The sequence below is a fragment of the Panicum virgatum genome, chromosome 9N (genome assembly GCF_016808335.1).
Source record: "Panicum virgatum strain AP13 chromosome 9N, P.virgatum_v5, whole genome shotgun sequence".
In the NCBI taxonomy this organism is placed as follows: domain Eukaryota; kingdom Viridiplantae; phylum Streptophyta; class Magnoliopsida; order Poales; family Poaceae; genus Panicum; species Panicum virgatum.
This window is the reverse complement of record NC_053153.1, coordinates 47,720,945-47,747,534: the sequence shown is the minus strand read 5'-3', so window position 1 is coordinate 47,747,534 and position 26,590 is coordinate 47,720,945. Positions and strand designations below refer to the sequence as shown.

Sequence of the window (26,590 nt, the reverse complement as noted above, 5' to 3'; positions counted from 1 at the left end):
AAAATAACATCAGACTTTCAGGAAAGTTTGTTCCAACTTTTCTTAACATTGAAACTGATTTTTCGCAAATGGATTCTTCTTGAACCCTAGTTAACTAAATACCCTCATGGACTTTATTATTGGAGGAAAATAAATAAGTAAACTAAAGGTATGTATATGCTCACTTGCATCTATGTGTCCATGATGTGGTGTCCTTGTTGGTAGACTTGGTTTTTAGTCAACGTTCTTTTTTTTAATGAATGGCAGTCAACATTTCCTAATCTCCTGAAGAGCGTACAACAAACTTAGCATTACACAGGAGCCATCATTGGCTGACTTACCCATCATTCTGGACTTTCCCTACACGCCGCCTTAGTTTCCAACCCTTCTTCTTTCCATCCAAGACTTTTCACCATACACTCAAACCACACTAGACATCTGTATATACCGCCCGACCGCAGGGATCGGATGATGTCCCTCTCAACGCCTTATAAAGCATGAAAAATCGTTGCTGCATCAGGTACTCAAGGACGGATATGCTGTGTCTGTCCATACAAAATTTCATGGTCCTACCACAAGTTGCATATATATGCTGTGACTACTGTCGGTACTCAAGGACGATGATGTCAGCTCATCAGCTCGATCGAAGCCCCATGGCAACTCATTAATTACATGCCTTGAACAGTGGATCAATTCCAAAGACATGTCAACGTACAACGGTAATTGTAGGTTTGAACAGAGTGCATGACTAGAGCTCAGGGGATTATTTCGGATGCCGGCCGTCCCGGCCGCAGGTGTCGGCCGGGGGTCATCAAGAAATTGCCAAGAGATCGGGAGGCAGGAGCCCGGGCGGTGTGTTTGTCTCAACAGAAAGATCATTGCTTGTCTGTGCCCCCTGCATGCACACCCGGCCCATACATGCATGCAACGCATGCCTAGCTCACAAAGCTAAACTACCACAGCCCAACCTCCTCTTGGTGTATCACGACTAGTTCGTGTCTTTGCTCACATAATCTGTATGTGCCTCCATCTCCCCTTATTATTAGAGGGATCTGGATGTGCATATATTAGGTTCTCCAAATCAAGTTTACACCCTAGCGGCTAATAAATAGCAGCTTATCTCGATTTTTAGTGAATATCATCAGAGCCATTTTATTCTTTCAAGCAGGAGCACCTTGCTACTTCATTTTTCACAATAACAAAACAAAAGGAATATGGAATTAAAATTGGTTTCTTCAGAACTGTATCTATCATAAAATCGACGCTGACTTTTTGTAAGAAAATAGCATTTTTCAGTTAGAAACTTAAAAGGCGTCACTTTCAACGACCGCAATACACAAATTTCTCTTCATCCGTGTGCAAGCATGGCACACACAATTTTTCGAAACAAATCAATATATATTATTGAATTGGTGAAACAGAGACATCATCATAGGCGGCATATATACATGAATCAACATCCAAATAAACTGGGATGCGTCTGTGGTGTCATGTCATCATCATCTAATGATGATACTTCCCTGACTGACAATTAATAAAAGGAGAAATTCATCAGTAACAACTACTAAAGCTATAGCTACACCAACAACACCAAACAAGACATTTCTTTTTCCTAGATGCATGCATGCGTGGTGCTCAATCCTCCTCACACGCTAGTAATATAATTCATTAGCTTGTGAAAAAACAAAGCTGATGAATTAAAGGGGAGGGGAGGAGAATATGTGCTATCTTTAGCCAATCATCACTTATACTAGTATGACGAATTATCGCTAGCTGGTGCAGAGATAGAATTGGCTAGATAAAAATATATGTATATATACATATAATGATAAAATGATTTGCTATTGCCTAAATCAGGGATGGGCCAATGCAAACAACGTTCAGCAGGCGGCAGAATTGGTGAAAGGGTTGAACAAGTGGGTTGCTCGGCCAGGGCCACTCGGCTTGGGCCGGTCTGCACCGTTGGTGGTGGCGGCGGCGGCAGGCACTCCGGTGAGGCGCTCACAAGAGGGGCAGATGGAGAGAGTGGCAGCGGGCATGAAAAAGGCAGCGGTGTGGGGGTGGTTGAGGGCGTGGAGCTGCTGGAGCTCACGGTGGAGGCGGCGGTTCTCCTCGGTTAACGTCTCGCAGCAGCGCTTGAGAAGCTCGCAGTCCACCTCTGTCTGCTTCAACTTCGTTCTGCGACAATCCATGCATGCATATCAAGATTAATTATATATTCAACACATTGGTACAGGATAATAATAGTCAAAAAGTAGAGATTATATATATATGCTGGATTAATTGATTGATTGTTATAAGGGACAGTTTATGAATTACTTCTTTAATTTATATATTACAATTGCCAAGAAGTATATATGATGGAAAAGAAAGGAAAGAAGATATGGATAGGGGTTTTGAGGTGAATATGACTGACTAACCTGGCTCTTCTGTTTTGGAACCACACCTCCACTTGCCGTGGCCTCAGGTTCAGTTGCTTTGCCAAAGCAGCCTTTTGCTTCTGCCCAGAGATCGACCAACCATGCATCAGCAAAGGGGGAGAACACGACACAATTAAGGAATCCGCAAACCAAAACCATGACACAGATTATTTCGAGATGATTCTAGTTTTTTTTTTTTTGTCTTACAGGGTTGAGGGTGCTGTGCTCCTTGAAGCGGTCCTCCAGCAGCGCCGATTGCTCCTTGGTCAGCCTCAGCTTCTTCCGGCTGTTGCACCCTTCGTCGTCGTCCGGCGCCACCACCAGTGCCGACGACGCCACCGAGTAAAGCGCCCTGTCGGTGGCCTCGTCGTCCTCCTCCATCCGCAGCTCCCTCTTCACGGCAGCAATCCTCACCGGTGCCGCCGGGCTGTCTTTGGCTGGGAGGCCGAGCGACAACGACGACGGCTCCAGCAGCGTGCCCGAGTGCGACGACGGCGAGGGCTGTTCCTTGAGCTGGTAGGGGCCGGAGCCCAGGGAGAGGCCCAGGGCTAGACCGACCTCTTCTTGCTCCATACAGAGTTTCTGTTGTTGTCGTCTAGATCTGCTGGGAGATAATATACAAGCGAATGGTTTCTGCTTGCAAAAGTTTACCTATATATGGCCTGCGTGCATGTGCTCTCTAGCTCTCAATTCTGTGCTTTTGTGTATGTGGAGAGAGGGAGAGAGAGAGAGAGAGAGAGAGAGAGAGAGAGAGAGAGAGAGAGAGAGAAATATGTGTGTGAGGGGGGAATGAAGAAGAGGAGGGGGAGAGAGAGAGGAGGATGAGCACCCATACATATAGGCGAGGCAGCAGGCAGGCCACAAGAGCCAAAAACAAGCAAACACGAACACAATAATGCAGTCGACACTTGCAAAGGTTGACAAAAAAGAAAAAGGTACAGGAATTGTAGGATCGGATCGAGTCCATATATATTCTGAGCGAGATTATTCTAATTAATACTTGCATGCGTGCACCTACTACTAGTACTGACTTTTCTTCATTTTCCCAGCTCTCTTCCTGTGGCTTTAATTTATTACCTGCTGCTAATTAATCATTCTCTCATTAGATGCTAGCTGATGAAGGCTTCCATGGGCCGGCGTTCATTGTTTGCAAATAATAATTGTATATTTATACTAGTAATATACCACATCCTTAATTAATATTCGTTGGTAACTAAAATATAAATTGCATTTCTTTTGCCATATATATATATATATATATATATATATATATATATGCACGAGTATGAGCGTGGTGGTGATTGTGCCAACGGCACTCATGCCCAAGTACGTGCACTCACCCAACCACACCTGCGTGCCTATTTACTGGACGCACATCGATATGCTTCGTGACTCCAAAGTAATTAACTTTCGTTTGGTAGTACTAGTAAGATTGCTCCATCATCCTCCTGTTCTCGGTAAGGCTTGGCTTGCCCTCTTTACACACCACGTAATTGCTTTCCACATGGAACTCTGAATTTTGGGCCAATTGAAAGGTCTGTCTGATGTGGGACACAAGTAGTGGTGGTTAGCTCATATTGTTAGTATTACAACCTTTTTAATGATGGGGGTTCACAGGTCACAATTGCAATATCATCAGCAGTCAACATTCTCCAATTAGGGGGTGGGTGTGTGTGTGTGTGTGGGTGGGTGTGTGTGTGTGTGTGTGTATATTGAGTGTGTATTACAAAAAAAAAAGCAGTGGAAGATTAAATAATCATGTTTTGAAAGTTAACACGACCCCCTCAGTCAGCAGAAATCAATTTTGATGGGTAAATTACAAATCTTGATTGGATCGTGTTTTCAGGTTCTCGACAAGAAGTATCGTAAAGCATTGGGTGGGCCCCATCCTTGTCTGGCTTTTTGCTTGGTGGCCACCAGTGGTGGATGAAGAGAGGTCATGATGATATTGTGACCAGCGGAAGGATGGCCGGCCTCATTGTCTCGGCTATATGGGAAGGGTGATGGCAGCATGTAATCATGTGAGGAATTAGGATCTTGAAGTCTCACAATGAGCTGCCACAGTACTCAAAAGGCTGATGCACTGTTGGGGATTTTGGAAGAACATATCATTTGAGCATTTGGTTGTGTCCCCTCACTTTTGGTAATGATGTGTGTCTAGTATGATCAGCCATGCCAACACTGTGACTGAGGGCGAGCTTATCTCATGGTATCATCTAAGACCCTAAATTCTTAAAGTGCATACCTAAACTTGTTAAGTGCGCCCCAAAACACCCTAATTAGCATGTGGCACACAAACAGAGCACCTTAACATGTAGTATACTCCCTCCATCCCAAAAAACAGTCATCTTAGGACAAATTAACAAGAAGATAAAATAACCATATTTGCCCCTATTTATTACCCAGATTTGGCACTAATTAATTCTTGCATGCACATGCACTTTCTAAATAAGGTAAAATGACTTATTTTTTTGGACAAATTTTAAATCCTAGAGTAACTTATTTTCTGGGACGAAAATAGTACATGATATTAGTATAATAAATCTAAACACGTGGTTGAGCATGGACACATCTCAAGCTGCACACTATAGTCATGGATGTAACTGCTTGATGACCAATGTGATTTGGACCTCAAATAATACACTAAGCAAGTCTAGGAACCTACTCCCTCCGTCCCCGAAAACAAGTCACACTCCCTCCGTCTCAAAAAATAAGTCATCCCAAAAAACATACTAGTGTGACTTGTTTTCTGGAACGGAGGGAGTAGATGATACCACAATATAAGTTGTAGGATCTCTTGTGCATTTTACTCTTTTCTAAATTTTAGAACGAGACACATACGGTGATCTCATTGATCCGAAGATCTATCAACCTTGTTTCTTGGAAGTGCTCACAAAGGTAGCATGTGTGTGTAAGTATTATTACGATGGTGAGTGCATATATGTGAGTATCTGCTTCTGTATCATGTACCATGTCTAAAAAAACATTATGATTGAGTGTGTTCCCACTTTGTTCCTTCAAACAAGCAACAATCTATTGATCTCTTCATTTTCCTCTAGAAAATTCCATATTGATTCAACTCGCAATCATTGAGCCCTCCTCTTAATTATACAACTACACTATTGACTCTTGATGTCCACAGGTATCGCTAGATTTGTTGGGCATGGTTAATACAAATCATTCAAAGTACAAATCATGTGGTTGAGAGTATTCCTAGATTCACCAAAATGACAAGTCTATGTGTCACGCGTCTAATGTGCTCTAGCTGTTATTTTATAGTTCGCCGAGTTCCTGACCACTATCTTATATATATAATATATACATGCCACATATCCATCTCCCAACTTCATTAACATAATCGGCTTCTGCACGTATTTGAGGAATGTTGAGTACTCTACCCTGCTTATGATGAGTGAATTGTCAACCGTGCGGTGTGATCGTGCGCTTGGTCTTTGGTCGCAGGTACACGGGCGTCAAGTGTCGATTGAGAGCTGCCGTGGAGGTGCTGTGGCCGATGGACCATGCGGTAGACGGCGGTGAAGGGCAGCCGAGATCAGAGATCGTGCCGGGCGGCAGCTGTGGCGTTCACTCCTGGATCGAGGGCGCAAGCGGCGATGGAAGGCGGGTTTCTTGGTTTGCGCCACAAAATCCAAGGAGGCAGACAGCGGTTGAAGACGCCAAGTCGTGAAGGCACGGGCGTCGGTCTCGGGACTGACGGAGGCGACGGGCGTCGACGGCGTCTAGGGCCTCGCTGCGGGCAAGGAGGTGACGGGCGTCGGGCGGCGTCTAGGGCCGTCAGAAGGCCGAGGTGGGAACGGTGTCCAGGGCCACGGCGTGGAGACGGGAATCTTCACGCGCGTGGAGTTTTGGCAGTTTTCTCAAAACCGGCCACCTACCCGGGTTTCGCGGACCCTCCAAAACCGCGAACCGGATCTTCATCCACACGGCGGCATCGCGGAGAAGACTTCGACTCGAAGAAATAACCTCGACCGTCGGATGAGTCCTTGTATCTTTTTCCGGTTTTGCCCCTACAGGCTTTCTAGTGTTTAATTGAGTCTAGGGGTAGTTTAGTCTTTTGGGGTGAGAGTTGTTGGGGTTAAAAACCCCCTCACCTCCCCTCCCTCTCTCTCTCTCCTTTTTGCCTGGACAGCAAGCCGCCGCCTCCCTCTTGGCGCCCTCCTCCTCCTTCCTGTCCCTTCCCTCTCCTCTCTAGAGTTAGTGATTTTAGTCATGGATTGTTGAGTTTTTGTATGTGAATTAACTGGGAAAGGAGGCCCTTCCCTCCTTGTGCCCTCGGGCCCTTTGTTTTCGTTCAATTCGGTACGTCTCATGAGCTCTTTGTGATGGATTTTTTATTTCCGTTTGTGTGTCCATGATGAACGAATTTGTGGTGGTTCTCTGAGCTCTTTGTGTGAATCCACGCTCTATTGCTTAGTACAAATCTCTCTGGATTCACGAGCTCTTTCGAATCGACGCTTTTTGAGTTCTAAAGAAAACCCCGTTCTTGCTCGGAAATTCTTCGATTCCTCCCAAACCATGGAGAGATTCGTCGATTCCTTTGGTGGGTATGTTCACAAGATCTTTGTGATCGTCCCTGCAAAATTTGAGCTCCTTTGGACTTGATTTAATCCTTCAATCGTTGTGTTTTCCAAAGGTCGCGGGCTGTGGAATTCCAGTTCTGCTCGGGCTGGGTTTCTTTTGTTATCGCAGGTTGCACCGGTGCTTTAGCTATCCATAGGCATCGGTTCAACCGGTGAAGCCTTACCATCTTTCCCAACGTGCTGTTTGACTCGTTTGACCGGCGTATAGAAAATTCATAGCGTCGGTTCATCCGGTGCATTGTTGGATTCATTTTGCTCTCATCTGGACAACTGCACCGGCGCATTGGAGTTGAAATCGTCGGATAAACCAGTGCTCATTAGTCCATTTTGAGGTCTCTCTGGACAACTGCACCGGTGTTCGTTTTGGATTTTGTCGGTTTATCCGGTGTGCTATCGTCGGTTGAACCGACGCTGTTTGAACCATAGCGTTGGTTTAACTGGTGACTGCTTCTTCTCTGCTGCTGACTCTGTGACGTCAGTTGAACCGGTGGAGTATTTCTTCACACGTCGGTTTAACCGGTGTTAGTGTACGTGCTCGTTCTTGTGCTGTTTCTCGTGTTTGCTTCCGCGCTTGATCACACTCGTTCCTAAGGTTGTTTTGTGTTGGTGTAGCTTCTCCATAGCTACAACGCACTTCACCTAGGACGTTAGGGTTGGGTGTTTATTTGGGGATCATAAGCCGAGTTTTTGTTTGCAAGAATTTTTGATCGGCTCCCATTCACCCCTCCTCTGGTCGCCTTCTCGGTCCCTCAATTGGTATCAGAGCCTGGTTGAGGTTCTCAATACCTTAACTGGTTCGAAAACCACTTGGCGAGTCTTGGTAAGATCCCAGTGTTTTCCGGCGAGGACTATGCTTATTGGAAGGTTCGCATGCGCACCTTTTTGCAAAGCATGGGAGCCGAGGTCTGGGATATCACCAAGAACAAGGCGTACGAGGTGCTTGCCGTTCGGACCTCTCCTCTTCAGGTGTCCGAGCACGAGGCGAATGCCAAGGCTATCAATGCCTTGTTCGCTGGCGTTTCTCGTGCGGAGTTCTAATGCGTCCAGGGTTTTCAGGAAGCCCACAAAGTCTGGACGTGCCTTGAGAACTACCACGAGGGCACACCTCAGGTCAAGGCCAGACTGTTCGAGACTCACTGGCGTGAATATGAGAACTTCACACAGGGGCCGGGTGAGAGCATTGGCGACATGTTTAGTCGGTTTCAATCGATTGTGAACAAAGTCAATGCGAACAGATCTGCTGATGCCCTTGAGTACACAAAGCATGAGAAGGCCCTCAAGTTGCTCTATGCACTTGACCGCTCTGTGTGGGATCTCAAGGAGAACACGATCATCGAGTCAGCAGACTATGGGACTATGACCGTGAATGAGCTTTTCAGCAAGCTCAAGGCCACGGAGGTGGATAACTAGACACGAGCCAAGCTCAATGGTGCCCCTCCTTCCAAGAGCATCGCTCTTGTGACTGGCCCAGGTGGATCGAGCTCTAATGCTAACTCTGCTCTTGGCTTTTCTCTTGCCTCTTTGCCTTCTGTTACAGATGAGCAGCTAGAGACGCTGGGCGACGACGACTTGTGCCTCCTCATCAACAAGTTCCAGCATGTCTACCACAACAGGCAGAGGAAGAAGAACCCCGGCTGTTACCACTATGGCGATCTGAACCACTTCATCGCCGACTGCCCCAAGAAGTCTGGCAGTGGCCAGAACAACAACTTCGACTACTACTGCCACCGCGACCGCGACGAGGGAGGCTCCAACAAGGAGCGTCGGTGCCACAAGCACCGTAGTCGTGACCGGGGAGGACGCTTCGACAAGGAGTCGCTCAAGAAACGCTTCCAGTACAAGGCCAAGAAGCGGGAGAAGGCTTTCCTGGCGCAGCTCAGCGACCTCGACAAGAGCTCCAACACCGACCGCTCTTCTTCACCGACCTCTGACGACGACGACAAGGAGATGAAGAAGTGTGACAATGAAGCCACCGGCTTCATCGGCCTTTGCTTGGTGGCCGGTCGGCGCAAGAGCTTCTACACCATGGCGGGTGAAGCCAATGGTGCTCGTGCGTCTTCGGGTGAACATGCTACACCGATGCACGTCGACTCTTCTCCTGGATCCGAGAGTGATTCAGAGGTAAACTCCATGATTGACCTTCTTGATACAGAGGTTAGGGAGTTGTACGCCGCTCTCGACAACCAGAAGAGGCTACTTAAGGAGGCAGCTAGAGAACGTAGAAAGCTTAGGGCTGAGCTGGCTTGTGCTAGGGAGAAATCTAGTGAGGATGAGTGCGCTGGCTGCATATCTCACATGAATGATCTTGTTGCTCTCCGTGCCAAGCATGATGAGAACGTCGCGAACTTGGATGTTGCCAAGACTTCGCTTGCTGACGTGTCTCACGAGCTAGCTAAGGCCAAGCATGAGCTTGAACTAGTTAAGGACGCTCCCATTGTTAGTGATGTGCTTGAATGCGATGAGTGTCCTATCTTTAAGTCTGATCTAGCTTCTTTGCAGTCCAAGTTTGCTACTGCTGTGTGTGAACTAGAAGAGCTTAGGTCAAGACCTGTTCTGCTTGGTGCTTGTAAGCTTTGTCCCACACTTAGGTCGGAGCTAGATGAGAAGAATGCCTTGATTAAGTCTTTAGGGAAGACTAAGGTCCGAGAGTCTAGCCCACCTATTGATTGTCATGTTTGCCCTGGTTTGATTTTTGATTTGGATAATCTTGCGCTAGAGAAAGCCAACTTGGAGAATTAGAATACCTATCTTAGGGCAATTCTGAGTTGGGTTTCTAGCAGTGAGCTGCAGTTGGGCATGATGATCAAGCAGTTTAAGCGTGGTGATGGTTTTGGGGTCGGTTGCACATACATGAAGTCAGACTTTGACAAGCTATATGGTAAGATTGGCAAGGCTGCTGGAGCTCCAAGTGCTCTAAACACTGCTAGCACGAGCACACAGCCTTCGCTTGTTGACCCCATGGATGGTGTGCTTAAAGAACCATCGAAAGCACCTCCACAGAAGCAGGTTTGGGTTCCAAAGCCCAATGAGCTAAGGAATCCCCTCGATACACTCCCTGCTGCCACAGCCCAGGTTGCCCAGAAGAAGGGAGTGTTCCTCCCCGTCCGCAGGCGAGGCCTCCACCTCCCAAGAGAGAGGTGAGGTACCACTGCGAGTACTGCGAGTACTGTGACAGAGAGGGTCGCCTGGAGGAGTTTTACTTCAGGAGGAAGCGGGTTGTGAGGCGTGAGCAGGAGAGACGCAACCTGGACATGTACTCTGCTCGGGTGCATGGTTCTCCTCGGCGTGGTAGTAGGCAAGATGCTAGGGTGCGCCGTGTAGGTGGAGGACAGGGAGACGGTGGTGGTTACCGTGCTCCAGTGGGTGGTCGCTTTGCCGGTCGTGCTCCTGGTCGTCCTCAGTACGGCTATGGACCACAGGACCGAGGCGTTGGAGGAGGTTACGATGCGCCACGCTTTCCTCGCGGTGGTGATCGTCAGCCTCGCGGTAGACGGGATAGGGGATACGCTTTTACTGATATTGCTAACCCTTCTATAGAGCAAATGGCTCGACACTGGTTTGCTTCACACTTTGCTAACCCCGGTGTTGAGACATTTGCTCATCCTTTGTCTCACTACTAATGTGCAGGTTGGAGGCTTGGAGAACAGGTGGATTTCTCTGGAACTCCTTTTGGCCCTTCTTGTTGCTTGTTGGCTGGTCCTTCTTCTGATATGTGGAAGTGGCATAGGAGACTTGGACATTTGAGCTTCGACTTGTTGTCTAGACTTAGCTCACTTAGCCTAATCCGAGGATTGCCCAAATTGAAGTTTGAAAAGGACCTTGTTTGCCATCCGTGTCGCCACGGGAAGATGATTGCTACTTCTCATCCACCTGTTAATCAGGTGATGACCACTCACCCTGGAGAGTTGCTACACATGGACACAGTTGGTCCTTCTAGTGTGATGTCAGTTGGTGGGAAGTGGTACGTTCTTGTGATCGTGGACGACTTCCCTCGCTATTCTTGGGTCTTTTTCAAGACAACCAAGGATGAGGCTTTCGAGTTGGTTCGAGACTTGATCTTGAGGTTGAAAAACGAGCTACCCCAGGCCATGTGGGCGATTCGCAGTGATAATGGCACAGAATTCAAAAACGCTCATTTTGACACCTTTTGCAGTGATCAAGGGCTTGAACACCAGTACTCTTCTCCCTACACTCCACAGTAGAATGGAGTTGTAGAACGGAAGAATCGGACGCTGGTTGAGATGGCGAGGACGATGCACGATGAGCATAGGACTCCTCGAAAATACTGGGCTGAGGCGGTTAATACCGCTTGCTATGTGTCCAACCGCATTTTCTTGCGTGCTTTCATGCACAAGACTTCTTATGAGTTGCGATTTGGACGCCAGCCCCGTGTTGACAATCTCAGAGTTTTCAGTTGCCGGTGTTTTGTGCTGAAAGAAGGAAATCTTGATAAGTTTGAGTTTCGCTCGTCTGACGGCATTTTTTCTCGGTTATGCATCTCATTCCAGAGCATACCGTGTGTTTCTTATTAATTCTAACATCGTCAGAGAGACTTGTGAAGTCACTTTCGATGAGACTTCACCGTGCAATGCTTCTGTCTTTGAAGTTGCAGGAGAAGATGATCTCGGCACCTCCATCTTTAAAGATGAGGAGAAAGAAGCTGCGGAGGGTGATGCTGAGGCTACCACGCGTGCTGTGGACCCAGTCGCCTCCGTCATGAGCTCGGACGATGATGACGGCCCCGATCCTACTACGTCTACTTCCCGGGGGCCAGTCGAGCAGGTGACTCAGCCTTCACCAGCTGCACTTGAGGAGGCACCAGCTTTGGTTGAGAAGGAGGCGACTTCAACAAGGGAAGCACCGCGACACATTCAGCGTCGTCACCCACATCAACAGATGCTAGGTGACCTCAATGAGAGAGTCACACGGTCCAAGGTAACAAGTATTGCTGGCTTTGCTCATTCAGCGTTTGTTGCCTCTTTTGAGCCCAAAGATATTGGACACGCTCTTTCTGATTCTAATTGGGTCAATGCCATGCATGAGGAACTCGAAAATTTTGAAAGAAACCAAGTTTGGGTTTTAGTCGAGCCTCCACCTGCTTGTAATCCCATCGGAACGAAGTGGGTTTTCAAAAACAAGCAGGGTGAGGATGGGTTGGTTGTTCGAAACAAGGCTCGTCTTGTTGCCCAGGGGTTTTGCCAAAAAGAAGGGATTGATTTTGAGGAAACTTTTGCCCCTGTTGCTCGTTTGGAAGTGATTCGGATTTTTCTTGCATTTGCTGCTTCTAAGGGTTTTAAAGTTTTCCAAATGGACGTTAAATCTGCCTTCTTAAATGGTTTTATCGAAGAAGAGGTTTATGTGAAACAACCCCCTGGTTTCGAAAATCCCAAGTTTCCAAACCGTGTTTATAAACTTCAAAAAGCACTTTATGGTTTGAAACAGACACCTAGAGCTTGGTATGATAGACTGAAAACATTTTTGCTGGCTCAGGGTTTTAAAATGGGATGTGTGGATAAAACTTTGTTCCTCAAGCGGTCTGGCACTGATTTTCTATTAGTTCAAATATACGTGGATGATATTATCTTTGGTGGCTCTTCCACGCACTTGTCTCCAAGTTTTCTGAGCAGATGTCTAGGGAGTTCGAGATGAGTATGATGGGTGAGCTGCAGTTCTTCCTCGGGCTGCAGATCAAGCAAACTTCCCAGGGCACGTTCGTCCATCAAGCTAAGTACACCAGGGACTTGCTGCAGAAGTTCGACATGAGTGACTTGTCTCCTCAGCAGACTCCGATCAGCACATCGACGGCGCTTGATGAGGACTTGGAAGGTGAGGCGGTGGACCAGAAGGAGTACAGGAGCATGATCGGCTCTCTCCTGTACCTGACGGCGACCCGGCCGGACATTCAGTTCGGGGTCAGCCTCTGTGCGCGGTATCAGGCTTCGCCGCGCACCTCCCACAGGCAGGTGGTGAAACGCATCTTCAGGTATCTGAAATTCACCCCTGAGTTTGGTCTCTGGTACTCTGCGGATTCTTCTCTGGTTTTGGTGGGTTTTTCTGATGCCGATTTCGGTGGGTGTCGGTTGGATCGCAAGTCGACATCCGGCACTTGTCAATTTCTCGGTACATCTTTGGTGTCTTGGTTCTCTCGCAAGCAGGCTAGCGTAGCGCTTTCCTCCACAGAAGCTGAATATGTTGCCGCTGCTAGCTGTTGCTCCCAGATCCTATGGATGAAACAAACCTTGCAGGATTTTGGACTGAGTTATGATAGGGTTCCCATTTTTATAGACAACATATCCACTATTAGCATTGCAAAGAACCCTGACCTATACTCCAGAACCAAACACATAGATATCCGGTTCCACTTCCTGTGAGACAATCATGAGAGAAGCCACATAGACTTGATCCATGTCCGTTCAGAGAGGCAAACCGCAGATATCCTAACCAAACCTCTTGAGCAGGACACCTTTGCTCGCTTGCGAGGGGAGCTTGGGGTTTGTTACCCCTTTTGATCGCCGACTTTTCTTTGGTTAGCTTTGTAGTTCTTTTTTGTTTTTCTCTTCATTTTCTAGGTTGGGTAATTGCATTGTGCATATGCATTGTATATTTTTGCATTTTACATTGCTTCACTTGCACTAGAATTCTTGTATACACTGCTATGATCTCCTAGTGCTTGCTAGTGTGAGTTTATAAATGTGATCATGTATAGCTTGCTCCACGGTGTATATGACTTCATCTGAGTTAAGCTATTTTGATTTGAAAATTTAAAAACATGGTCATCCTGTCTTGGCTACAAGCATGTTGGGGCATGTTGATATGTTTTGCTATCTCATTCATGCTAGTGTAGCCTTTCGTTCAGCAATTCATACTTGACATGATCTAAAATTGATAAGATTGCTTGAATTGTGCTTGAAATGGAATGGAAAGATCCAGGTGGGATTGCTTGTCGCACTGATCGAGCTTTCGGGACGGCTCACTTTGCACTTGTGAGAACCCGGGCAAGGCTGTGCATGACTGAAACGAGTGCCTTAAGCTTTTGATTGCCTTTGGCATAGGTTTGGTCTCATTGCTAAGTAAAGCATGACAAGCTTTCAACCCCTGGCATTCATAATTGCTTGATTTGATTTGATTAAAAATGAATGTTTACAACATGCTTTGGCTGAGATTGGCTCAATTGTATGAGTTTGATTAGCACTGATTTCCATTCCCTACTTGCTAGTGCTAGATCTAGGGTGATGCTTTTTATTTCTCCTAAACTGAACTTGCCTAGCTCTAGACTAATTTGATATACTCTGTTGAGCTAGATGTAGGTCTTGTTAATGGATGCACACGTGCTTGTGACTAGTTGTTGCTCATATCTTTGTATCCCTGAATGCTTTCACTTACACCTCCTGCATTGCATTCATTGCATAGCATTTGTTCAGGGGGAGTCTCAGTTTCAGAGGGAGTTTTAGGTCCTTTTAGCCTTGATGTGTGCATGTGCCAACAAGGGGGAGAAGTTTGAGAGTGCATACATTTGGTGAGAGTTGCACTGGTAAGGGGGAAATGCATTCAGTGGGAGTTTCTGCTTTGTTCAGCTCATGGGGGAAATGCATTCAGTGGGAGTTTCTGCTTTGTTCAGCTCTTGGTTTTCCCTCCGCTTCTGGCATGACTATGTCGAGCCCTGCCTCTGTTTTTTAGGAGTCATACTTGTGTTTGATCGATTGCGTCGAGCCGTTGCCTTTGTCTTAGGGAATCGATCTCTGCTTGGTCAAGTGACTTGTTCTTGCTTCTTTCGAGCTTTTGTCACTTGTTCGAGTTCTCTCTTGTTTCTTTGTTCTCCACTGTTTTTGTTTAAATCTTGCTTTGTTTGTGGTGTGTTGACAATGCACTAATCAAGGGGGAGATTGAGGAATGTTGAGTACTCTACCCTGCTTGTGATGAGTGAATTGTCAACCGTGCGGTGTGATCGTGCGCTTGGTCTATGGTTGCAGGTACACGGGCGTCAAGTGTCGACGGAGAGCTGCCGTGGAGGTACTATGGCCGATGGACCGTGCGGTAGACGGCGGTGAAGGGCAGCCGGGATCGGAGCTTGTGCCAGGTGGCAGCTGTGGCGTTCACTCCTGGATCGATGGCGCAAGCGGCGATGGAAAGCGGGTTTCTTGGTTTGCGCCACAAAACCAAGGAGGCGGACGGCGGTTGAAGACGCCAAGTCATGGAGGCACGGGCGTCGGTCTCGGAACTGACGGAGGCGATGGGCGTCGACGGCGTCTAGTGCCTCGCTGCGGGCGAGGAGGTGACGGGCGTTGGGCGGCGTCTAGGGCCGTCAGAAGGCCGAGGCGTGAACGGCGTCTAGGGCCACGGCGTGGAGGCGGGAATCTCCCCGCGCGTGGAGTTTTGGCGGTTTTCTCAAAACCGGCCACCTACCCGGGTTTCGCGGACCCTCCAAAACCGCGAACCAGATCTTCATCCACACGGCGGCATCGCAGAGAAGATTTCAACTCGAAGAAAGAACCTCGACCGTCGGATGAGTCCTTGTATCTTTTTCTGGTTTTGCCCCTACGGGCTTTCTAGTGTTTAATTGAGTCTAGGGGTAGTTTAGTCTTTTGGGGTGAGAGTTGTTGGGGTTAAAAACACCCTCACCCCCCCTCCCTCTCTCTCTCTCCTTTTTGCCTGGATATCAAACCGCCGCCTCCCTCCCGGCGCCCTCCTCCTCCTTCCTGTCCCTTCCCTCTCCTCTCTAGAGTTAGGGATTTTAGCCATGGATTGTTGAGTTTTTGTACGTGAATTGACTGGGAAAGGAGGCCCTTCCCTCCTTGTGCCCTCGGGGCATTTGTTTTCGTTCAATTCGGTACGTCTCCTGAGCACTTTATGATGGATTTTTTTATTTCCGTTTGTGTGTCCATGATGAACGAATTTGTGGTGGTTCTCTGAGCTCTTTGTGTGAATCCACGCTCTATTGCTTGGTACAAATCTCTCTGGATTCACGAGCTCTTTCGAATCGACGCTTTTTGAGTTCTAAAGAAAACCCCGTTCTTGCTCGAAAATTCTTTGATTCCTCCCAAACCATGGAGTGATTCGTCGATTCCTTTGGTGGGTATGTTCACAAGGTCTTTGTGATCGTCCCTGCAAAATTTGAGCTCCTTTGGACTTGATTTAATCCTTCAATCGTTGTGTTTTCCAAAGGTCGTGGGCAGTGAAATTCCAGTTCTGCTCAGGCTGGGTTTTTTTTGTTATCGCCGGTTGAACCGACGCTAGCGTTCTTTTGCGTCGGATCAACCGGTGAGTGGTTTATTCATGCATTAGGGTTTTCTATTGTTCGTTAGTTGCACCGGCGCTTTAGCTATCCACAGGCATCGGTTCAATCGGTGAAGCCTCACCATCTTTCCCAACGTGCTGTTTGACTCGTTTGACCGACGTATAGAAAATTCGTAGCGTCGGTTCATCCGGTGCATTGTTGGATTCATTTTGCTCTCCTCTGGACAACTGCACCGGCGCATTGGAGTTGAAATCGTCGGATAAACCGGTGCTCATTAGTCCATTTTGAGGTCTCTCTGGACAACTGCACTGGTGTTCGTTTTGGATGTTGTCGGTTTATCCGGTGTGCTATCATCCGTTGAACCGACGATGTTTGAACCATAGCGTCGGTTTAACCGGTGAGTGCTTCTTCTCTGCTGCTGACTCTGTGATGTCGGTTGAACCGGTGGAGTATTTCTTCACACGTCGGTTTAACTGGTGTTAGTGTACCGTGCTCGTTCTTGTGCTGTTTCTCGTGTTTGCTTCCGCGCTTGATCACACTCGTTCCTAAAGTTGTTTTGTGTTGGTGTAGCTTCTCCATGGCTACAACGCACTTCACATAGGACGTTAGGGTCGGGTGTTTATTTGGGGATCATAAGCCGAGTTTTTGTTTGCAAGAATTTTTGATCCGCTCCCATTCACCCCCCTCTGGTCGCCTTCTCGGTCCCTCAGTATTGTAACAAATCAACCTGCTAATGGTCTTAAATCCAGACAGAACCCGCACCAACCCAATTTAATGTAGCTTCCTGAGTCCAAACCAGACCATCTTATCGTTTTCCCTTTCTAATCAAACCGAATTAATACATAAGCAAATGAGGTCAAACCACACCAATCCAAAGTTTGAAACTGGTTCAACCTTGTCCGCTTGGCTCCAGGCTGCCGTAGCTAGGTCACCGAGGAGAAGAGAGCTAAGCTGCAAGACCATGAGAGCTTGCAGAGCAAACCAAGTCATATTTCTTTTAGGGGCACCAAGTCATTTTTTTTTATAGCCGTCGTGCACGACACCACCGTTGCTCTTGTTACCTTCCTCGTCTGGAAATGCTGACACAACCGGCACTGCATCCTGACATGCTTTGGGAGTTCGCCGTCAGCTGTGGCGACCACACCAAAGATGGAGATGCCAGGCCCGCCCACGGTGTGCTGCGGTGGATTCGTCCTTGGTACATGATGCGGCGGTGACTATACCAGCACCATGTGGCTCGAATGCGTGCCCGACCGGCGAGTCGGCGACGGAGGCAATGATGCCGGCTCTGTATCAGCGACGATGGTGGACCGTGGAAGACACCTAGAGTATCACCACGCATTGCATTCGCAAATAGAAACAGTTAAACTAAATGCAAACTGAACCAGACCGATCCAAATTGATTTAACTATTAAACTGAACCAAACTAATCCAATATACATTTTAGACTATTTCCCACCGAACCTAGCTAGATCAAATGAGAAACCAATCCATCAAATCCAGTTTGACACCAATCAGCTTGAGTAACAAACTTGCGTTGGCCCTTTTTCATCCTCATCACTTAATTAAGCAATTGTCTTTCAGTTTTTTTCTTCTATTTTTGAAAGTACAATGAATTAATAAATAAAGTTTGAAATATAAATATAAGATGAAAAGAGAAGTCCAGCATGATACTCAGGTTGCCTCTCAGCGAAGCAAGAAATCCTGCCGACCGTTGACGTCTCCTCTCACAGCTGTTTTGACACGTCCACACGCTGACGAGGATTTGCTGTGGCCCTACCAATGATTTGCCATCACGCAGTTGGGTAACATTCCATCTCATTTGGATGGTGGATGATGACTTAGACTGACAACGACGTCGCTCTTCATCTCTCGGATTCTTAGTGCCGGCATATATATCTTCATTGTTCTCTATTTATCTAAATGCATATAATATTTCGGCTATGTACACTTGTACTTTTTCTACATATTATAACTTTATTACTATTTCATTTTGTACGTACCTAATATTTGGTGTTTATGTACATCATCTGGAATTCTTAAACAAAAGTAGGATTTTCCTGTCCATCTCAAAATTACTCCTAGTGAAAACTTCACGGACAAGGTGTTTACCAAGGGTTATTTTGTTTCCAGTCTGTGGCTACACTAGCTAGTGAAAACAAAGGGATCATAAAATTTCTTACAAACGGTATTTCTGAAATTATTCATGCTGCTGTACGTACCTCAATCACAGCTGAGGAGTATTATTGGTGTTTCTGCAATATGCATTCAAATGTGTAAATGAATTTGACAGCGAGCTGTGGCTACCATATATACATATCCACATAAGATCAGTACCTGTAAGTAAAAGGAGTAAGCAATCATAAAACTTTCTGTATGATGATGAAAAAGAAAGAGACAGGGTGAAGATATCTTGGTCATTTGGGTGAGTACCACCAATACCACAAAGATAAGGTGTTTGCATGTTTGTCTGATCCTATATGGTGCCCTCAATAGCTGCCCTCTCTCTCTCTCTCTCTCTCTCTCTCTCTCTCTCTCTCTCTCTCTCTCTCTCTCTCTCTCTCTCTCTCTCTCTCTCTCTCTCTCTCAAAATAACCTCAGCCGACCAATGTTGTCTGCAAAAGTCTCTCCCCCCGTGCTCTCCTTGTCACCAACTTACACCTAATGACACACACACACATCCATATCCCTATCCAAAAGTCTGAAGACAATGGACACCTCCCCTTTTATGTGTGACCAAGATGATATCATGTAGTGCCACTAGCCACCGTTCAACCTTTAATTTTATTTTATTAATCTTGGTTGGTCACTGCACTTTTTCTCTAATTATCATGTTGAAGTAGGATAGAAAATGTGAATTGAGCATAGCTCAGCTGGTAAAGTTTTTATGGTGAAATTTTTCCACTCGGTTTGGAGTCCTCAACTTGAGATAGGTGCTCATATTTTTTTCTAGATTTATTCTAGGAATAAAATAACGCTAGACTTTTTGTGTGCGTGTATTTATAGATGTGCATGCGCGTGTTTGTATATAAACGTTTGCGTTTGTACTCTGGCCTTGTTTAGTTCACTTTGGATTTTGGATTTTTGGAAGGGAATCTTGCACATTTGAAGTATTAAATGTAGACTAATCACAAAACTAATTATAGATCTCGTCTGTAAACTACGAGACGAATCTAATGAGTCTACTTAATTCATCATTAGAGTGTGTTTACTGTAGATTTGCTGTAGCAATTTAGTGTCTAATCACGCCCTAATTAGGCTTATTAGATTCATCTCGCGATTTACAGTCTATTTGTGTAATGCGATTTATTTTTCGACTATATTTAGTACACCATGCAAGCAATTTACAAAAATTTTGCATTTTGGGTTTTTGGATCTAAACAGAGCCTCTATCATGTATCATGAGATCAACACCAAACAAGCAACTAGGAAAAGTAGATAAAATAAGTATAGTGTGTATGGCTCGTAATATAGATCGTAAGAGAAATCAAAGGTAGAAAATTTACTTTCAAGACTTTTTCCCAACTGAAATACATCTTATATATACAGATGGATGGAGGGAGTATAATAGTAAAAAGACATAGTGTTATACTGTCATTCTAAAATTAGTGAAAGAAGTGAACTGAGCTTAGCTTTATTGTGTATATTTTGGGTTAATCAGGTTCCAGGTTTGAAAAGCACGTACAAATGCCCATATTTTTTGGATTCCATCATTAATTATGCTAATTTTAGTTGTAAGTATTGTGCCCATCGAAAACGCAACGCTTGTGGTGGATTCGTCAATCTTACGCTTTGTTGGTCCAATCTCGCGAAGATGCTCATAGAGATAGGGTGCCTATATCTTTGCTCATAGGTGTGAGTATGCATGAGTGTATCTGAGTGTTTGTGCATATGTAATGTATTTTGTCAAAAGAATGAAAAAAGTGCAAAGCTTTAGCATATACATAAGGTTCAGGGTTTTAAGTGTATAATGCAAATATAAATGAGGTTTCAATTGTTATAACCATACAAAACAACCCTATAATTGTTCACTGTCTAGAAAATGTAAGTCTGACCTTTCAACATTGCCGAGTAAGATCACTACATATTATGTGAATATTTTTTTGCAAAAAATCACTCAACATTATTTTCTTTTGCATACTGCCTGTCCATTTGAAACATATACAACGTATCCAATGCTCATATATAAATGAAGCTGACTAAATTATGTATTTCTATTGAACTATGCTCATATATGAATGAAGCAACTATAATAACATGAGTGATGAGTGGAACATTTAGGTGCCAAATAGAATAGCAAGACGCTAGTATCTTTGTTTACAACAATAATAACTTTGAGCGCAGAAGAAAAAAAAATGATGTTAGATACGGGAGGGGCCACTGTGCTGATGGAGGTGTCGCTTGTATACACACATAACTCTTTTTTGGAGGAAGCATCGTGGATGCTTCGCTGAAGGCCTTTATGTGCGTGTCTTACAAAAGCCTAAAAGTTTGTTTGGCCAGACATTCCATATAGTGCAAAACCTCTAGCTATATTACAACCTTTTGGCGAACAATTGCAAAATTACTTTTGTTGTGCTACAATAGCCCAGAAATGATTTGGCGTGGCGGGCAAAACATATCTGTGCTGGCGGGTGGGATGCCCGCCAGCACTCTTGTGCCAGCACAAATTGTATCTTTACTGGCGGGCTCCTTAAGTCGCCCGCCAGCACAAATTGGGATATGTGCTAGCGGATGTCTTAAGGAACCGCCAGGACAAACTGATCCTGTGCTGGCGGGTGGCTTAACTAACCGCCAGCACAAAGATTTTTCCTTTGCTACAATTTTATTTTCTGTCAATTTAAATTTAAATTTATTTCTCATTAATTGAAAGGTAATATTTCTTGCAAGATATCACTGTACGTTGCATCAATACTTTAACATGGTGCATCAATTAAAATGAATAATGTTTCCAAGCAACTAATATTTAGTAACAAGAGCATCCATCATGTTTACAATAATATTAATATTTACACCAATTATTCAAAGAAAAACAACCATTAATTGTCCTTTGTCCAGTTGCTAAGGTTGTTGTTCTCATCCAAAGCCAGCACCCCACCGTGGTCAAAGTATTCGCCCGCCACATGACAAATCTCGCGTTGGATGAACCTTGCAATGTCAGCGCTAATGTTGTCGATGTCTCTGTCGCCCAGTCTATTGTTGGCCATAGGTATTTTCGGCATCTGAAAAAAAAGTAAGATGTTGTATGTTCATGTGTCATGTTAAATCATGTTATTAGTATATAGTACAATATATATGACTTACGTCTTCAGGGTTTGTTCGGTACCTCCCACTGTTTCTAAGGAACTCGCACATGTAGTAGCCACATAGCACCGAGCCAGGAGGTTGCTTGCGGCACTTCATAAAAAAATTATATATTAGGAGTGCGTACTTACATAACCAATAAAGTTTAAGTGCTATGTTCTTACATGGAAATGATATCGAATGTTCATAATTTCCTTCCTGTCCGGTGGATGTGGCCCGCCTTTCATGACGTAGAGGCGGTACGTGCTGTAAGGTTAGAATGACATATAGTAATAATTAATAAGGTAATAATTTAGGAATGCATAAATCATTATATATGGAATTGGAATTGGAATGTCAAGAAATATCTTACTTTTGTAAAATGCCTATGAACTCCCTGTATCGTTTTCGGTCATAGTCTGCTGAGTCTAGGACCACTGCTCTTCCGATCTTGGCCATAATCATTATAGCAATCCAATGGTTGCTGCATAATAACATCATTTATTATATGCTACATTAACATTAATTACCACATAATATATGGCAATTAAAGCAAACTTACTCAAATCCATATGGAGCCATGAGCCAATCCTTATCAACCCTCTTCAGCATCACTTTTGCAATGTAGGCGGATACCTTGTGCCTTTCTTTTTTGTGCGCGTCTTCTTTGATGTCATCTTTTGCCTTCTTGGTCTTCACAGCTTTTAGTTGTTCTTGTACCTTTTCGGTCAATTTGAAGTTGTGCTCGGTCTGGTGAATTCGCGCCGGGTCAAGGTACGCGACCTTGTGCCTTTGTGTCTTAACTTCCTCCTGCCATTGCATCCTACAAAGATAGACGTCGGACGTACATGTCAGGCAGCATGCATTAATCTAAATTCACATATATATACAAAGATAGATGTCACACTTACAGGCAAAACACAGTAATGATATTGACATCCATATGTCACCGACGGTAAAGTCTATGTAAGTCCTCAAAATCAATGACTATTTGATGCGGGACTGGATTGTTGAAAACAAAAGGTGGGACCATCGCAGTGATTTCCTTGATCCCATGTTTCATCACCTTCATGATCCAGGCATGAAACTTTATCAATTCCCACGGGCTCAACTGTAAATCCACGTGAGCCAAGAATGACTTGCTATGCTCATAATTTTTCGGGGTTATTTCAACTTCATATGAGAAAAGATCCCTAACATCAAAATCCTTTTGTAGAGGCTCCTTCTCCTTATTTTTGGAAGATGAAGGCATCTTATTCATTGCTCTTAGAAACTTATCAACATCTGCAGATGGTGCCTTTCCATATGTAGTGATCATACGAGGTATTTTTGTCATCTTTGGTGGGGCTTGCGGTGATGGCATTTTTGTGATCTTGGCTACTGACTTCAGTGATGGTAAGACGGGGTGCTGGGTCTCAATGTTAGCTTCTGCTGGTGTCGGATCATGACGTGGAAAATCATCTACTCTGTCATTGTCTACAAGTGTTGTTTGATCCTGCTCATGGTTGTTTTCTTCCGGGACAGGGGATAGCGTTGCGTGCTCTATATTCGCCTCTGGTAGGGGTTGTAGTTCTTGGCTGAGACAACCTTGCAAAATGATATCTCGTCGATGCCACTGAACGTATTGATTGATCGCATCTCCAAGAACCTCAATCACGTCATCAGTAGTGATGTTTAACTCACATGTAGAGTCCATCACCTTAACGACTTGTACCCAGGCGTATTCTGGAGCAAGTGGCCTTGGAAACACGTGACCCATTACCGCCATGGTAGTTGCGACTTCTCGAAACTTATTTAGTTTCCTTCTGTATGGCACAACCAACATGCAAGGTGTATCCACTTGTATATCATCAACCGGATACTTATGTTGTGTCATGGACCCGACATTGCTCAGAGCAATCAATCCAGATTGGGCAACTATCACCTCTTGGTTAGCTTGTGCTGTATTTGGCACTAAGTACCCTTGCTGGCTGGCCAATAATTGAGAGAACTCTTCTTTTGTAATTGCTCTCATCTTTTCTTCAAGGTCTTTCTTGTAACGGTCACGCTTCCTATAGCCGGGGTCATTGGGAAATGCTTGTTCCAGGGCAACGATGTTGAAACCCCTCGAACATGTCCAGAGTGCTCTGCAGTGCCAATCGCAGCGGTTAGTTGATCTTTCTCCCTGTCAGGATGGAAAAGACCTTGTTTTTCCGCATCAACGATCTGCGCCAATCTTTCATCAATTTCTGCAGTGGTCGGGTTCTCAAATACAACCTTGCCCTCTCTATACCTTGGTCGTCGAGGTAGGCACCAGTAAGAACCATGTTCCGGAATACCTTCAAACAGATCTGGTAAACCTGCTTTCCTTTGTTCTTCTTCCTCTCTCCTCCAGTGAGGGATCTCGCCATCGTAGCCACCAGCACCCAAGTGATGGGGATTCTCGGCGGCCTTTTGAGCCTTCTCGGTCATCTTTTCACTCAAAGCTTTTGCCTCTGCCATTTCCTTCATCAGTTTGAATTCTTCCCACATTGCATCAGGAATCTTCCCGAATTTGATTTTAGGACTCAACCCTTTGTTGGCATAATCATTATGGAGAGTATGCCGGAAGTTCCTGAAAGCTGTCCCTAGGGTGATCATCGCAAATTTCTTTGCATCTTCCTTTGGTTTACCTTCTGGGAACCTAAAGCATGCTTGTAGTGTAGCCCACATAGACTCCTTAATCGAATCAGTCACCTTCTTCCAATCATTAGTGGTGATCTAGGTCTGTAGTTGGTCCCTGGCAATGGCTCCACACACATTCTGAAATCTAGCCCATATCCCTTCTGGTAATATGGGCTTGCCTCTTGGACTAACCTCTTCCACTACAAGACATAGTGTAGGAATTTGATTCACGCTTCGCTGCCCACGTTTACGCTTTATCTTACTAGTTGAAGTTGTAGTACTCGAAGGTTGTGGGGTAGAGACAATGACGTCCTCTACAACTTGGCTAATAACTCTGCGTTGTCGCCGTGGGGATTGCGTTGGAGATTCGATGTCTTGCTGTAGATCAAATAATATATGCATTTGTTATCTTCATATATGATCAAATGATGCATATAACAAAAACATTACAAAACTAGTCTTACTTCCGCGGAAGGATCATATTCAGGGTCTTCTTCCTCTAGGAGTCGACGATGCCTCGGTGGGCTTGGTTGATATTCATCTGGGGTTAAAAACCCACCAGAAGAGTATCCTTCATCGTCCAATGATTCTTCGGCCTCTTGCATAAGGGCTTCATTTGTAGGCTTCATTTGTAAACCCATATAATTACATATTACAATTAAGGAAAAAACTTATCTGTTGATAGTTTTAGCAAGGTTATGTAAGATCCAACAACTCTACTGCTAGTACAAGCATAACAAAATAATGATTTATGAAGTGTATAATTAAGTAGCCTCAACTCTAAAGGTAGCTGAATATTCAGAAATATAACTCCACATTGCTATTAGCATTGAAATAATTTGAAGTCATTAATATTCATAACCTCCATCACTAAATATGTAAAACGAGCACAAAGAAATTGAATTGCAACCTCCACATTGCTATTAGCATGTTTTGGAACCTCCACATTACTATCAAGAAAACATATTGCATCTAGGAGTGTGCTACTAATAGCAATTTCAGTTAGGAGATAAATCTGCAACTATCAAGAAAACATATTGCAGCTAGCAGCTAGCTAGGGCCCAATACACATCTAAAAAAGCTATTTTTCATAATAACCTTTTTCATATGCATCCAGCAGCTAGCACCCAATACACATCTAAAAAAGTTTAATTTAGATCCAACTAGCAGCTAGGGCCAAATCAGCTAGCTAATTTTATCTCATCTCATCCAAAAACAGGTCTAGCAGCCACTATCTCAATATCTCCTCTAATTTTGCATCAAGAAATCAGGTGCAATCAATATCTCCATAAATCAGGTGCATCAAGAAAACTAATCTAATTTTGCAATCAACCAAATTATTGTATAGTGCTGAATCAAAAATCAGTATAGTCAAAAACCATGGGAAGGGGAGGGGACGTCGAGGCAGGGGACGTGGTCGTCGGGCAGGTGCTCCTGCGGTCGTCGGGGCAGGGGACGGCGTGGTCATCGGGGGAGGTTCCGGTGGCGTAGACATGGCGGCGCGATCTGGCGGCGGCGCTCGGGGCCGGGGGCGTGGGCGCCAGCTGCGCTCGCGGCCGGAGGCAGAGCCGTACCGCGCGCGGCGCTCGGGGCCGGGGCTGTGGGCTGCGCCGGCGTGGGGCAGTCGGCCCAGGGCATTGGCAGCGCTCGGGGCTGGGGGCAGCGGCAGCGGCAGCGGCGGCGGCGGCTCTCGGGGTCGCGGCCGTAGGCAGCGGCGGGGCCTAGGGTTCTCGGGGTCGGGGGCAAGTCCTAGGGCGGCGGCCGCCGTTGGGGCGAGGTCCGGCGACGGCGGCGGAGTGGCAGGAAAATTTGGCAGCCTGACGGCGTCGTTTTGGTTTCGCGCCAGGACTTAGAAAAATTTGGGAGGCGCCCCGCATTTATATACCATGGAGGATCTGTGCTGGCGGGCCTCTTTAGCCACCTGCCAGCAGAGATCTTTCCTGGCGGGTGATTTAATCCACCCGCCAGAACAGATTTCTGCTGGTGGGTGAATTAAGAGGCCCGCCAGCACAGATCTCTCATAGCGGCTTAGTTAAGTGGCCTGCCAGCAATAATACATTATTAATATGGAGTATTAAAGAAAATCATTTAATTTTTCCTTTAACAAATAATAGTCTTACAAGATAATTAATAATGGTACTCTAAATTCACACATCTCACACAATTAAATAATAGTCTTACAAGATAATTAATAATAGTACACTAAATTCACACATCTCACACAACTAAAAAATAGTCTTACAAGATAGTTAATAATAGTTAATTAAATTCACACATCTCTCACAATTAATAATAGTCTTACAATATAATTAATAATAGTACACTAAATTCACACATCTCACACAATTAATAATAGTCTTACAAGATAATTAATAATAGTATACTAAATTCACACATCACACACAATTAATAATAGTATTACAAGATAA

General features: G+C 45.2%; 2 protein-coding genes across 2 annotated transcripts; one reads left to right on the top strand and one right to left on the bottom strand.

The window, feature by feature from the left end:
- Nucleotides 1-1,356: 1,356 nt before the first annotated feature.
- LOC120691890 (homeobox-leucine zipper protein HOX15-like) lies at nt 1,357-3,203 on the bottom strand. Its single transcript, XM_039975090.1, has 3 exons — nt 2,607-3,203; nt 2,400-2,479; nt 1,357-2,157 (listed from the first exon to the last, which is right to left on the bottom strand). Exons 1-3 carry the CDS (start codon nt 2,970-2,972, stop codon nt 1,860-1,862), a joined length of 744 nt encoding a protein of 247 aa, XP_039831024.1. The 5' UTR covers nt 2,973-3,203; the 3' UTR covers nt 1,357-1,859.
- A 22,451-nt stretch (nt 3,204-25,654) lies between these two features.
- On the top strand, nt 25,655-26,014 carry LOC120689064 (glycine-rich cell wall structural protein 2-like). The gene has a single exon (XM_039971409.1). The coding sequence runs from the start codon at nt 25,655-25,657 to the stop codon at nt 26,012-26,014; it is 360 nt and encodes a 119-aa protein (XP_039827343.1).
- Nucleotides 26,015-26,590: the final 576 nt, after the last annotated feature.